This window comes from Mirounga angustirostris, unplaced genomic scaffold (assembly GCF_029215605.1).
Source record: "Mirounga angustirostris isolate CCGP_5_RB_7025 unplaced genomic scaffold, mMirAng1.0.hap1 SCAF_9, whole genome shotgun sequence".
Classification (NCBI taxonomy): Eukaryota; Metazoa; Chordata; class Mammalia; order Carnivora; family Phocidae; genus Mirounga; species Mirounga angustirostris.
Window position 1 is genome coordinate 62490201 of NW_026991717.1, and position 12645 is coordinate 62502845.

The 12645-nt window shown below is 47.1% G+C and overlaps 1 protein-coding gene across 1 annotated transcript; it reads left to right on the forward strand.

Moving 5' to 3' along the window:
* Positions 1-3723: 3723 nt before the first annotated feature.
* Positions 3724-11698, forward strand: PPP1R14D (protein phosphatase 1 regulatory inhibitor subunit 14D). Its single transcript, XM_045900334.1, has 4 exons — positions 3724-3978; positions 11151-11234; positions 11399-11431; positions 11633-11698. Exons 1-4 carry the CDS (start codon positions 3724-3726, stop codon positions 11696-11698), a joined length of 438 nt encoding a protein of 145 aa, XP_045756290.1.
* The last annotated feature ends 947 nt before the right edge of the window (positions 11699-12645 follow it).

A 12645-nucleotide genomic window follows, 5' to 3' on the forward strand; every position in this document is an offset into this window, starting at 1 on the left:
TACCCCTTCTGCCTCATGACTGTGTTTCCCCTCCCTCCTCTCTCTGTTCTAGCCCCATTGACATTTTAGTCCTTGTATTCAACATCTCCCTCCTGCCACAGGGCCTTTGCATTTGCTCTGACTTCTGCCAGATCCACTCCTGCTGGTCCCTGTGCCTAGTTTACTCCTATTCATCCTTCAGAACTCAGTTCAAACTGTTACCACTTGCTAGGTCACATCCTCGGTAGACAATCTTATTTTTTCTTTTTAAAGATTTTATTTATTTATTTGAGAGAGAATGAGAGAGAGAGCATGAGAGGGGGGAGGGTCAGAGGGAGAAGCAGACTCCCCGCCGAGCAGGGAGCCCGATGTGGGACTCGATCCTGGGTCTCCAGGATCATGACCTGAGCCGAAGGCAAGTCGCCCAACCAACTGAGCCACCCAGGCGCCCCCTCGGTAGACAATCTTATAGCATGTTTTGCCTTTATTTTTTTTCCAGATCACTAAATACAGTTGCAGCTTTACATTTATTTGATTAGTGATTAACATTTGTTCATTTTTATACTCGACTATAAGTTCCATGCAGACGGGGACAATTTCTTTTGGATCACCAATCCCCAGGACTGAGCATAATGTTTGGCCTAGTAGAGGAGCTTATAAAATCTTTGTTATTAAGTGAATGCGTTAATGAATGAATAAAACCCATTGAGTCTTCTGATCTGGTTCCTTTTCCTGGAAGGGCTCCCAAACTCCTCACAAGACAGGAAACAGAAGATGGAGAGAACGATCATAATGATGTCTGCCCATCCCAGAGTGTAACAGGTCATCAGAGTAACAGCTGAGTCTATGGGCTGCATTTTAGAGGCCTCCCGCTGCTCATTTCTACCCTCTTCCAAAGAGGTCCAGGAAGGAAACCACTGCAGAGAAATCCCTCAGCAAGCCTTTGGCAGACAGAGTCTTACCAGGAAGGCGGAGAGTGAGGAGGCAAAGAAAGAAAGGGAATGGATGGCTCCATGTTTCGGACATCATGTTTACATATAACAACTCATTTAATCCTCCCCCAAAGCCCTATGTTGCAGATGAGAAAATGGCCTCAGAGAGGTTGTGAATGTGAAGGTTATAAAACCAATGCAGGGCAAAAAGCTGAGTTTGAACTCAGAACTGTCAGTCTTCCTCCAAAGTCTGGGCTTCTCCAGGCTACTTTCCTGATGTGCAGCCCTCAACCATCTCCCCCACTCTATCAACTTAGAGCCCCAAAGTTTTTCATCATTAAAGACTCATCTATTGGAGGCGGCTGAGTGGCTCAGTTAAGCGTCTGACTCTTGATTTCGGCTCAGGTCATGACCTCACAGTGTGCGCCCTCTCTCTCAAATAAATAAATCAATCTTGGAAAAGACTCATCTGGGGGCGCCTGGGTGGCTCAGTTGTTAAGTGTCTGCCTTCGGCTCAGGTCATGATCTCAGGGTCCTGGGATCAAGCCCCCCATGGGTCTCCCTGCTCAGTGGAAAGCCTGCTTCACCCTCTCACACTCCCTCTGCTTGTGTTCCCTCTCTTGCTGTGTCTATGTCAAATAAATAAATAAAATCTTAAAAAAAAAAAAAAGACTCATCTGTTGGCTATTATCTAAAGCTCTCTTTCAGGAGTCAGTATATGATGGTTTTAGTCAATACATTGGAACCAGAAACTCAATATTTTATTTTTAAAGATTTTATTTTATTTGAGAGAGAAATAGCACAAGCAGAGGGAAGAGGGAGAAGCAGGCTCCCCACTGAGCTGGGAGCCCGACGTGGGGCTCATTCCCAGGACCCCAGAACCATGACCTGAGCTGAAGGCAGACCCTTAACCGACTGAGCCACCCAGGTGCCCTGAAACTCAACATTTTATTATTTATTATATTTTATTTTAATTTTTTAAAGATTTTATTTATTTATTTGACAGAGAGACAGCTAGAGAGGGAACACAAGCAGGGGGAGTGGGAGAGGGAGAAGCAGGCTTCCCGCCGAGCAGGGAGCCCGATGCGGGGCTTGATCCCAGGACCCTGGGATCATGACCTGAGCCGAAGGCGGACGCTTAACGACTGAGCCACCCAGGCGCCCCGAAACTCAACATTTTAGAAGCAACTACTGCAAGACCTAAAAAGAAATTTATAAACAAAAATTGGAATGTAGAAAGTAAAAGGGGATGACAAAGTTTCCCATTCTTCATATTGAAGAGACCAGAGATACTGTCTAGAATGGACAAATATATGATATTACACAAAGGGATAAATGGTGCTTATAAGAGAATTAAAAACAGAAGCTGTTGGTGCGGTTGCTTCTGGAGAGTGGAGCTGGGGAGAGAAACTTTCATTTTTCATTTGTTTGTCCTTATTTTTTAAAAAATACAGTGTTCTGGAACTCTTCTAAAAAGTTTAGAAATTTTTGTTACAGGGTGCCTGGGTGGTGTAGTCAGTTGAGCGTTTGATTGTTGATTTCAACTTGAGTGATGATGTCAGGGTCATGGGATCGAGCCCCGAGTCAGGCTCCATACTCAGCAGGGAGTCTGCTTGGGCTTTTCGCTCCCTTTCCCTCTGCCCCTCCTGCTTTCTCTCTCTCTCTCAAAATAAATAAATCGGGCACCTGGGTGGCTCAGTTGATTAAGCGACTGCCTTCGGCTCAGGTCATGACCCTGGAGTCCCGGGATCGAGTCCCACATCGGGCTCCCTGCTGAGCAGGGAGTCTGCTTCTCCTTCTGACCCTCCCCCCTCTCATGTGCTCTCTCTCATTCTCTCTCTCGAATAAATAAATAAAATCTTAAAATAAATAAATCTTTTTTAAAAAGGACATTTCTGTTACAAAAGACTAAACAAAGAAACATACGCTTCCTTTAGAATGCAAATACTGTATGTTTAGAACTATTAGTCTTGTCACCTGGGTAAAAAGTTAGGTCTGTGTGTTTCCTCTGTGTCAGGAAGGAGCTGAGTCAGGGGAGGGTCATGTGATGATAAACATGGCTTCCCAAGCAGTTGCCTCTGGGGACCGGGCACGGGAGATGAGCTTGATGAATTTACCTTTGCAAGCACAGGGCCAGGCTGACAGAGGAGCACCTCTTCCCTCACATATGCATAAGGCAGCTCACATTCAGACACACCCAGACCCAAGAGGGTACTGACCCGACGAGGGCCAGAGATAACCATTCCTCTATCCTTGGTGAGACTCTGCCCCCGCCAGTGCCCCACTCTGAGCAGGAGCTCCTACCTGCTTGGGACTCTGCTCCTGCAGGATCCATCTGACTCCAGTTCCTCAGGGCCCAGGTGGATCTAGTCCCAGGAAGATGGGATGCCGAGGGCTCTCAGGTGAGGGTGACTCCAGTCCTGTTCCACAACTGGCCATAGAGCACCGATCAGAGCCCTGCACCCCTCAGGACCTGAGCATCCCTTCTTCCTCCCAAGGCGTGGCACGATCTTAACCTTTGCTTATCTGAAGTTTATATCACTTTGAGCTCCAGCAGCTGCAAAAAGGAGGGCTGGGGCACAGCTCGGGAGTGCCACGCACTGGCAGGAAGGAGCCTGGAGATTGGCATTCCCAGCACCAGAGAAAATCCTGTTGATCTTTGATCCTCCACCCCTCCCGGAGCCTTGGCCCTGCCCCTCTCCCCCTTCCTTTCTTCCCTGCTGGCCTCTCCCTCTGTTCGGCTCCTCACTTCCCTGGCGCCCTTTCTCTGACTGGCAGTTTTCCCCAGGTCCTTGCTCACACCAAGCCTTCCATGCTGTCTTCAAGCCCTACTTCCTGCATGTCTCCCAACCCTGACAGGGAGAACCCAAGTAAGAAGGTCCACTGGACTTCTGGGAGGATGAGGACGTCATCCATAGACTCAGAGTCAAAGCCCCACTCCGACCCCTCCAAAGTAGCCAGGTCCCGGAGACCCAGCCGGCTGACGGTGAAGTACGACCGGGGACAGCTGCAGCGCTGGCTGGACATGGAGCAGTGGGTGGATGCGCAGGTTCAGGAGCTCTTCCAGGTGAGTGACACGAGGCAGCGAGGGAGGCCGCGAGGTGCCGGGGAGAGTGCCTGCCTGAGACCTCAGGAGGAGCTGGAGGGCCAGTGTGAGATGCTCCCACGGAGGGAAGGCTTCTCCCAACAGGTGAAGATAGATTTGCAGTCCCGAAATCCACCTCCCTCTGGTCTGGTCCGGTCTGGTCTGGGCTCTGCCTCTAATGCTCTTCAAAATCTGTGCCAGGTGTTTTAACTTAGTTTCCTAATCTATAGAATGAGCCTATCAATGCCTGTCATATCTCCTTTGTGGGACTTTTTGAAGCTCAAGTGAGATAGAAGAGCTACTTTTATGTATTTGTCTTGCTCTCAGCCTCAACACACCTGCATGCCAAGAGCTACATTGTCCAGTACTATAGCTACCAGCCATGTGTGGCTATTGCCCTTCAAATTAATAAAAATTAAATAAGATGCAAAGTTCAGTCCCTCATTCACACTGGCCACATTTCAAGTGCGCCGTAGTCCCATGTGGCTATTGGCTGCCATCTTGTCAGCACAGATGGAGAAACATTTGTATCCTCTCAGAGTGGACAGCACTGAACTAGAACAAGTCCTTGGCCCTGGCTCTGCCTGACTCCCCTCAATTCCCCCTGAGAAAAGGACAGGTCTCTGCCCCTTGTCACAAGACGTGGCACTTTCTTCCTCAGATAACTGAAAATCGGGGTCCTAGAGCAGTAACAACCGCTGTGTCAACAAGGAGAGTAACATTCTGAACACTTAACTCTGTGTTAGGCACAGTGCCTCACGCTGGACATGCATTACCCACTCGGCCCTCCCCACCGCTCCCTTAGGTAGATATGTTTTACTGTGGAGGAAATGGAAGCTCAGAGATGTTGAGTAACAAATGAGCCCAAGGTCACACGACTAGGAAACCAGGAGACCAGGAGCTGCAGCTGGGGCTCTGTGCCTAGGCACTTAGGCGAGCAGCTTAGTGGTTCTCCACCCATGAAGTACTTCAGAAAAAAACCTGATGACCTGACTGCACCCCAGTTTGACTAAATCTATTAGGGTGGGGCCCAGTCACTTGTCTTTTTTTATAAGCTCCACCGTTAATTCTAGCATGTGGCTGGCTGAGAACCACTGCACCAAGCCAGAGCCCAGGAGTCCTCGTCTACATACCATGGTCCTTCTTTCTCCTCCTTCTTGACTCTGTGCCTATCTTTTCTTTTTGGGGCAGCAAGGGGCTTGTCATTCTTCCAGGTAAGGGCTATGCTGCGGTTGGGGTGGAGGAGAATGATGCCTGTGCCCAGTCTGTCTTGTGAAGCTCACTGGGTCCTGTGTTAGTGTGGTCCAGGTGTCAACCATGTCCCCTGCAGCATCCTGGGCTCCCTTGTGCAGGGGAGGGAGATGCTCTGGAGCTGGGAGCAGGAGAGGCACATTTTCTTGGCCTGCTTCTGCTCAGCCTCCACTGCCCTTCTATCCTGCCAGCACTCTCCCTCTCTGGATCAGTTTCAGTTTCAGATTGTTGTGCACTTGCATAAAAAGTCTCATACTTCAGACACCTCAGAGCAAATTTGTCCAGGCATCAGAGAAAGACACTAGACAAAGAACCTGGTTGTGGAAGATCAACACAGTGGGGAGGGGGAGAGCTGTACAATAATGAGCTCATAACATTGGAAAACAGGATATGTGGGAGGACCACTCCCAGGCAATGACCGAAATAAAATACCTGGCCTGTGGTTGCCATGGCAATTGTCCAAAGGTGCTAGGTGGCAGTTCCTCTCCCAATCCCTGCTCTTTTCAGCAGGAAGCAGCCAAGTGGCTGGGGAAGCCCCAGGTGGCTGGTCATCTTGGGAGAGATTGAGGCAACAGTGTCTCCAGGCTTACCCTGCCCCGGTTCTACCTTCATAGAGCCTGTCTCCATACAGCAGGCTCTCCCCAACATACCCACCTTGGATAGCCCTACGGGCAATGGTTCTAGGGATGTATCACTGCTTGTTCAGTTTGGTTTAATGGGATCCAACCTTACTTTGATGGAGGGCCCCCCTTCTCACTGGGTATAAAATCTGCTTTGGGGTCTTCAGAGGAACCAAGTCTGGGTTCAACAAAACAAACAGACTTGGGGCCCTAGTGCTCCTGTTGTTCAGAGGTGGGGTGTGGATTTGGCTTCTAAGCAAGGATATAAACACTCACCGAGTTTCTCCTATTTTAAGGAGACTCTTGCTCAACAATGCACCCCCCTGCAGTTCCCACCCCTGATTTCATTTCTCCTTTACGACAAGACTTCTTAAAGGATTTGTCCACACTCACATCCTTTACTTACCTTTCCCCTTCCTGTCACTATTCAAACCGCTGAGACCTGGCTTCTTTTTATTTATTTATTTATTTTAAATTTTATTTTATTATGTTATGTTAATCACCATACATTACATCATTAGTTTTTGATGTAGTGTTCCATGATTCATTGTTTGCGTATAACACCCAGTGCTCCATGCAGTATGTGCCCTCTTTAATACCCATCACCAGGCTAACCCATCCCCCCACACCCCTCCTCTCTGAAACCCTCAGTTTGTTTCTCATAGTCTGTAGTCTCTCATGAGACCTGGCTTCTGTTCCCACCATTCTACTGAGAGCTCTCGCCAAGGTCACCAATCATTGTTTTGGGGCCAAATCTAATGTACACGTCAGCACAGGATGCTGTTGACCACCCAGAGTTTTGAAAACATTCCTTTCCTATAGCTTCGATGACACTGTCTTTTTCAGCTGGCATTTTGATGCAACCCTTCTGATGTGGTGACATTTTAAGAAACAATCTATTAAACTTCCAACTTTAAAAAAAATAATGTTAATGAATATGTGAAACAAACACTTGTTAGCTCCTCCCTGAGCCTTACTCCACTGCTGGTTCCCATGGCAGAGAGATCAGGAGGAAAGGGACCGAGGATGGAGTGAAGGTGAGAACAGAGTCAGATCAGGCAGCATCTGGCAGGAGACCCCTTCATGAAATACCGAGTCACAATTTTTTTTTTTAAAGATTTTATTTATTTATTTGACAGAGAGAGACATAGCGAGAGCAGGAACACAAGCAGGGGGAGTGGGAGAGGGAGAAGCAGGCTTCCCGCAGAGCAGGGAGCCCGATGTGGGGCTTGATCCCAGGACCCTGGGATCATGACCTGAGCCGAAGGCAGATGCTTAATGACTGAGCCACCCAGGCGCCCAAAGACTTCTTAAATCAGTAAGAAAAAACTAGACAACCCATAGAAAAATGAATAAGGCAGCAGTTGTTGAAGTATATTCTGGTGACCCTTTCAGAGGGCTCATGGTTATTTTCATAATACTGAGATGTCATTTGCCTTTTTCACTATGTTGACATTTGCACTGATAATGCCAAAACAAGGGTGGCCCTTAGCGTGAATCCAGAAAGTGGCAATGGGGGCACCTGGCTAGTTCTGTTGGAGGAGTATGTGGCTCTTGATCTTGGGGTTGTGAGTTTGAGCCCCATGTTGGGTGTAGAGATTACTTAAATAAATAAACTTTTTTTTTTTTTTAGATTTTTAAAAATTTATTTATTTGACAGAGAGAGACACAGTGAAAGAGGGAACACAGCAGGGGAAGTGGGAGAGGGAGAAGGAGGCCTCCCGCGGAGCAGGGAGCCTGCTGCGGGGCTCGATCCCAGGACCCTGGGATCATGACCTGAGCCGAAGGCAGACGCTCAACCGACTGAGCCACCCAGGCGTCCCTAAGTAAATAAACTTTCAAACAAGAAGAAAAGTGGCACCCACCTGTACTAATGTTACAGGAATTTTTTCCCTTACCGCTCGAGGTTCTTGGTTATGGTGCTTTGAAGAATGAAGATGAAGACCAAAGAGTGGTGGGTAGCAAGGCAAAGTTTATTGAGCAATAGTACAAAGCTCCCAAACAGGGAGGGGACCCGAGATGGTTGCCATCTTGACGTTCAAATCTAGGGGTTTTTGTAAGCTCTTTTGCAGAACTATCTTGAGCATCCGGAGTGTGGGTCCCCTGTGGATTGGCTGCTAAGGTGTGCCAGTCGGGGCTTTGATCATGCTCCCATCTACCTATCAGGTTAGGTCCTTTGGGCTGACATTTGGAGACTAACTGCCTCAATTTGTGATAGTGACAAATATTTTATGTTTCAGTGTTTTGTTTCAGGATGTTTTGCAAAAGTCACTTCTGCAGAGGCTACTAGACAGGATGCTATTGTGGTCTTGTCTAAGCTGTAAAACAGGATGCTGGTGCAGTTTTGTCTTAGCTGTCCCAGCTCCCTGTTTTCTTGTTGGGGACCCTGGCCCTGACTACTTAATTGTCCAACTAACTCGAACACTAGGAATTATGTTCTTCACCACTGTGCCACTTTCACTTAAGAAAGTCCTTGATGAAGCAGTAAATCTCTAAGTTTATTAAAACTTGGCCATTGAATTCACATCTTTTTTAATAGACTTAAGTTTTAGAGCCGTTTTAGGTTCACAGGGAGACTGAGCAGAAAGTACAGAGTTCCCATGTTCCCCCTGCCCCCCACATATGCACAGCCTTCCCCACTAGCAACATCCCCCACTAGTGCAGTACATTGTTACAATCAGTGAACCTACACTGACACATCAAAGTCACCCAAAGTCCATAGATTATGTTAGGGTTCACTTCTGGTGGTGTACATTCAAAGGTTTAGACAAATATGTAAGGACATGTATCTACTATGATAGTATTGTACAGAGTATTTTCTCTGTCCTAAAAATCCTCTGTGCTCCACCTATTCATCCCACTTCCCCCCTTAATCCCACTCCCTTTTTACTGTCTCCATAATTTTGCATTTTCCAGAATGGTGTATGGTAGGAATCATACAGTATGTATGACTGGCCAATTTCAGATTGGCTTCTTTCACTTATTCTATGTGTTTACGGTTCATTTAGGTCTTTTCATGGCTTGACAGCTCATTTCTTTTAGTGCTGAATAATATTCCATTGTCTGGATGTGCCACAGTTGATTTATCCATTTACCTACTGAAGGACAGATTGGTTGCTTCCAAGTTTGGCAATTACGAGTAAAGCTGCTATAAACATCTTGATGTAGCTTTTTGTGCAGATATGTTTCCAACTCACTTGGGTAGATATTAAGGAGCTTGATCACTAGATCATATAGCAAGAGTGTGTTTAGTTTTGTAAGAAACTACCAAAATGCCTTCCAAAGTGGCTATACTATTTGGCATCCCCACCAGCAATGAATGAAGGTTCTTGTCATTCCATATCCTCACTAGCATTCGGATTTGGATTTTTTGCCAATTTGTAGGTATGTAGTGTATCTCATTGTTGTCTTAATTTGCAATTTCCTAATCACATATGATGTTGAACAATTCTTATGCGATTTGCCATCCACATATCTTCCTTGGTGAGGTATCTGTTCAGATCTATGGCCCATTTTTCAATTGGGTTGTTTCTTTCTTATTGTTGCATTTCAAGAATTGTCTGTTTTGGACAATAGTCCTTTATCAGACACATCCTCTGCAAATATTTTCTCCCAGTCTGTGGATTGTCATCTCATTTTCTTGAGCTTCTTTCATTTTTAATTTTATAAACTCTGTATTGTTTCAATTATTTCACTGACTATAACTTTTATTTTTTTAAATTTTTTTAAAGATTTTATTTATTTATTTATTTGAGAGAGAGAGAATGAGAGAGAGCACATGAGAGGGGGGAGGGTCAGAGGGAGAAGCAGACTCCCTGCCGAGCAGGAAGCCCGATGCGGGACTCGATCCAGGGACTCCAGGATCATGACCTGAGCCGAAGGCAGTTGCTTAACCAACTGAGCCACCCAGGCGCCCTGACTATAACTTTTAAAGATAGGTTTATTGAGATATGATTCACATGCCATACAATTCACCCACTTAAAGTGTACACTTCCAATAGTTTTAAGTATCTTCAGGGTTATACAACCACAATTGGATTTCGGGACATTTTATTACCCCAGAAAGAAACGCTGTACCAATCAGCAGTCACACCTCATTCCTTACCACCACCACTCCCAGCCCGAGGCAACCACTAATCTACTTTGTGTCTCTGTGGATTTACCTATTCTGGACATTTCATATAAATTGAATCATATAACATATGGACTTTTGTAACTGGCTTCTTTCACTAATATAATGTTTTTAAGGTTCAGCTATGTTGTAGTATGAATCAATGCTTTGTTCCTTTTATTGCTGAGTAATGTTATATGGCTACATTATTTTATTTATCCATTCATTGGTTGATGGAGATATGTGTTGTTTTCACCTTTTGGCTATTATGAATAATGCTGCTATGAACATTCATGTGCAGATGTTTGTGTGGACATGTCATTTCTCTTGGGAGTAGCCCTAGGAATGGGATTGCTGGGTCAGATGATAACTCTATATTTAACATTTCAAAGACCTGCCAAACTGTCTTCCAAAGCAGCTATACCATTTTATATCCTTACCAACAACGTGCATAACTTTTGAAATTAAACAGGCACTCTTTTGGGGGCGCCTGGGTGGCTCAGTCATTAAGCATCTGCCTTCGGCTCAGGTCATGATCCCAGGGTCCTGGGATCGAGCCCCGCATCGGGCTCTCCGCTCCGCGGAAGCCTGCTTCTCCCTCTCCCACTCCCTCTGCTTGTGTTCCCTCTCTCGCTGTGTCTCTCTCTGTTAAATAAATGAGTAAAATCTTTTTTTTTTTTTTTAAAGATTTTATTTGAGCCGAAGGCAGATGCTTAATGACTGAGCCACCCAGGCGCCCCGAGTAAAATCTTTAAAAAAAAAACAGGCACTCTTTTTTTTAAGATTTTATTTATTTGTTTGTTTGTTTGTTTATTTATTTATTTGAGAGAGAGAGGGAGGGAGAAGTAGACTCCCCGCCAAGCAGAGTGCCCCATGTGGGACTCAATCCCAGGACCCTGAGATCATAACCTGAGCTGAAGGCAGATGCTTAACTGACTGAGCCACCCAGCTGCCCAAACAGGCACTCTTTTTAAAGAACCCTAGCCCTGTTTCAGATAGAAAATAGGTCCTCAGTAAGTGTTGAATATAAGAATGAACGGGTGGTTTGAGGAAGGTGAGGAGACGGACTGAACGTGGGAAGCAGGGTAGGAGATGGGGGAGCCCCTGACAGTGACTTTCACTCCAGCACCAGCTGGCCAGGCCCCTCTGAGCCCTATGTGATTCCCAAACAGGATCAACCAACTCCTTCTGAGCTTGAGATTGACCTGGAGGTTCTCATGGAACTATCCACAGAGGAACAGAAGACTCATTTGGAGGTAGAATGTGGGGCTGGGCTTAGAGCAGGAAGAACCCAGGAACCCAGGTTTTGAGTGGCATGGGGAGAACCAATTCAGAGGGGAGGATTCCTGGGAGGGCTGAGTGGAGGCTTGTGGGAAAGTGCTGTGGCTTGGGGACCCATTCTTTGCTCTCTTTCACCCAGGCTATTCTCCAAAACTGCCCCCGTCCCACAGAGGTAAGGGATGCTCTGCAGGTCCGGGGTAAGAGGGGCCCAGAGGGGAGGCAGCTAATGAAGAAGAGTGTTTCAGAGGAAGGCTTGGCCCCCCATTCTTCTCCCCTTCCCCAGCTCTGGAGACATGCGGTCGGGGAGATTAGGGAGGGCAGTGTGGTGGGTGGGTGTGACCCCATGCTTTGATCTCACCCGTTTCTCTCTCAGCCTTTTATCTCTGAGCTGCTCAGTCAACTCAAGAAACTCCGGAGACTCAGTCGGCCTCAGAAATAAGCCTTGTGAGACTACCTTCAGCAGCCTCAGCACTGCCAGGCCTGCCCTGAACCTCTGAATCCTGGGCTGAGAGGAAATGGTCCAGTGGGACACAGACAAGGAACATGGAGGATGAGGAGGGACATTTGGATACCCCTAGTGTATGTGCAGTCACAGCTGGGCTTTCTGGAAGCCATTCATGGCTGTTGCCCAGTACTTTCCAGCCAAGTGGATAAAACCTTTGGGAGTCCCAGCTGAATGGAGTGTGGAGCATATCTTTCCTGAGGGATGGGGAGGGGAGGGTAAAGTGATATACCAGAGGGCCAGCATCCCGAGCCACCAGGCTCTATCCACACCTCCTCCGTCCATCTATCCAAATTGGCCTTGAGAATTCAAAGATCACAATTCTGCTTTAGAGCTCATGATCTAGCAAGGCCCAGAGGCCAAACAAGAGGGCACCAAACTAGGACACACAGCATCCTGCATCACCAACAACAGGAGCCCAAGTGGCAAAGACTAGTTTCGAATCCCAGAGGAGAGGTAACAGGGAAAACCTAGCTGGGTCTGGGGATATCAGGGAAGGCTAAACCTTTCTATTCCCCCTGAATCAGGAGGCATCAGGCTGAGGACTGTCTTGAGCTGGCTCCAGCCAGCAGCAGAAAGAGAAAAAGCAGGAGCTAAGCAGAGAGGTGTAAAGGGTACAGGCCGAGAGGCCTCATCAGCATGTTGCTGGAAAGATCTGGGTCTGAATGGCTGGCAGGCTGGGACAGGAGCTCAGGGAGGTGGCATCCTTTGGGAGTAAGGCAGAAAGCAGGGTAAGCATTCACTGTTTGTGCATGCGCTGAGTACGAGGGAGGCTGAGGAATCCAAGATGGTGGGGCTACGCTGGGCTGCCCAGAGCAGGATGCACAGTTCAGATCAGTTGAACGAATATCCACTGCCTACTTCATATGAGGCTTCCAGGGTGG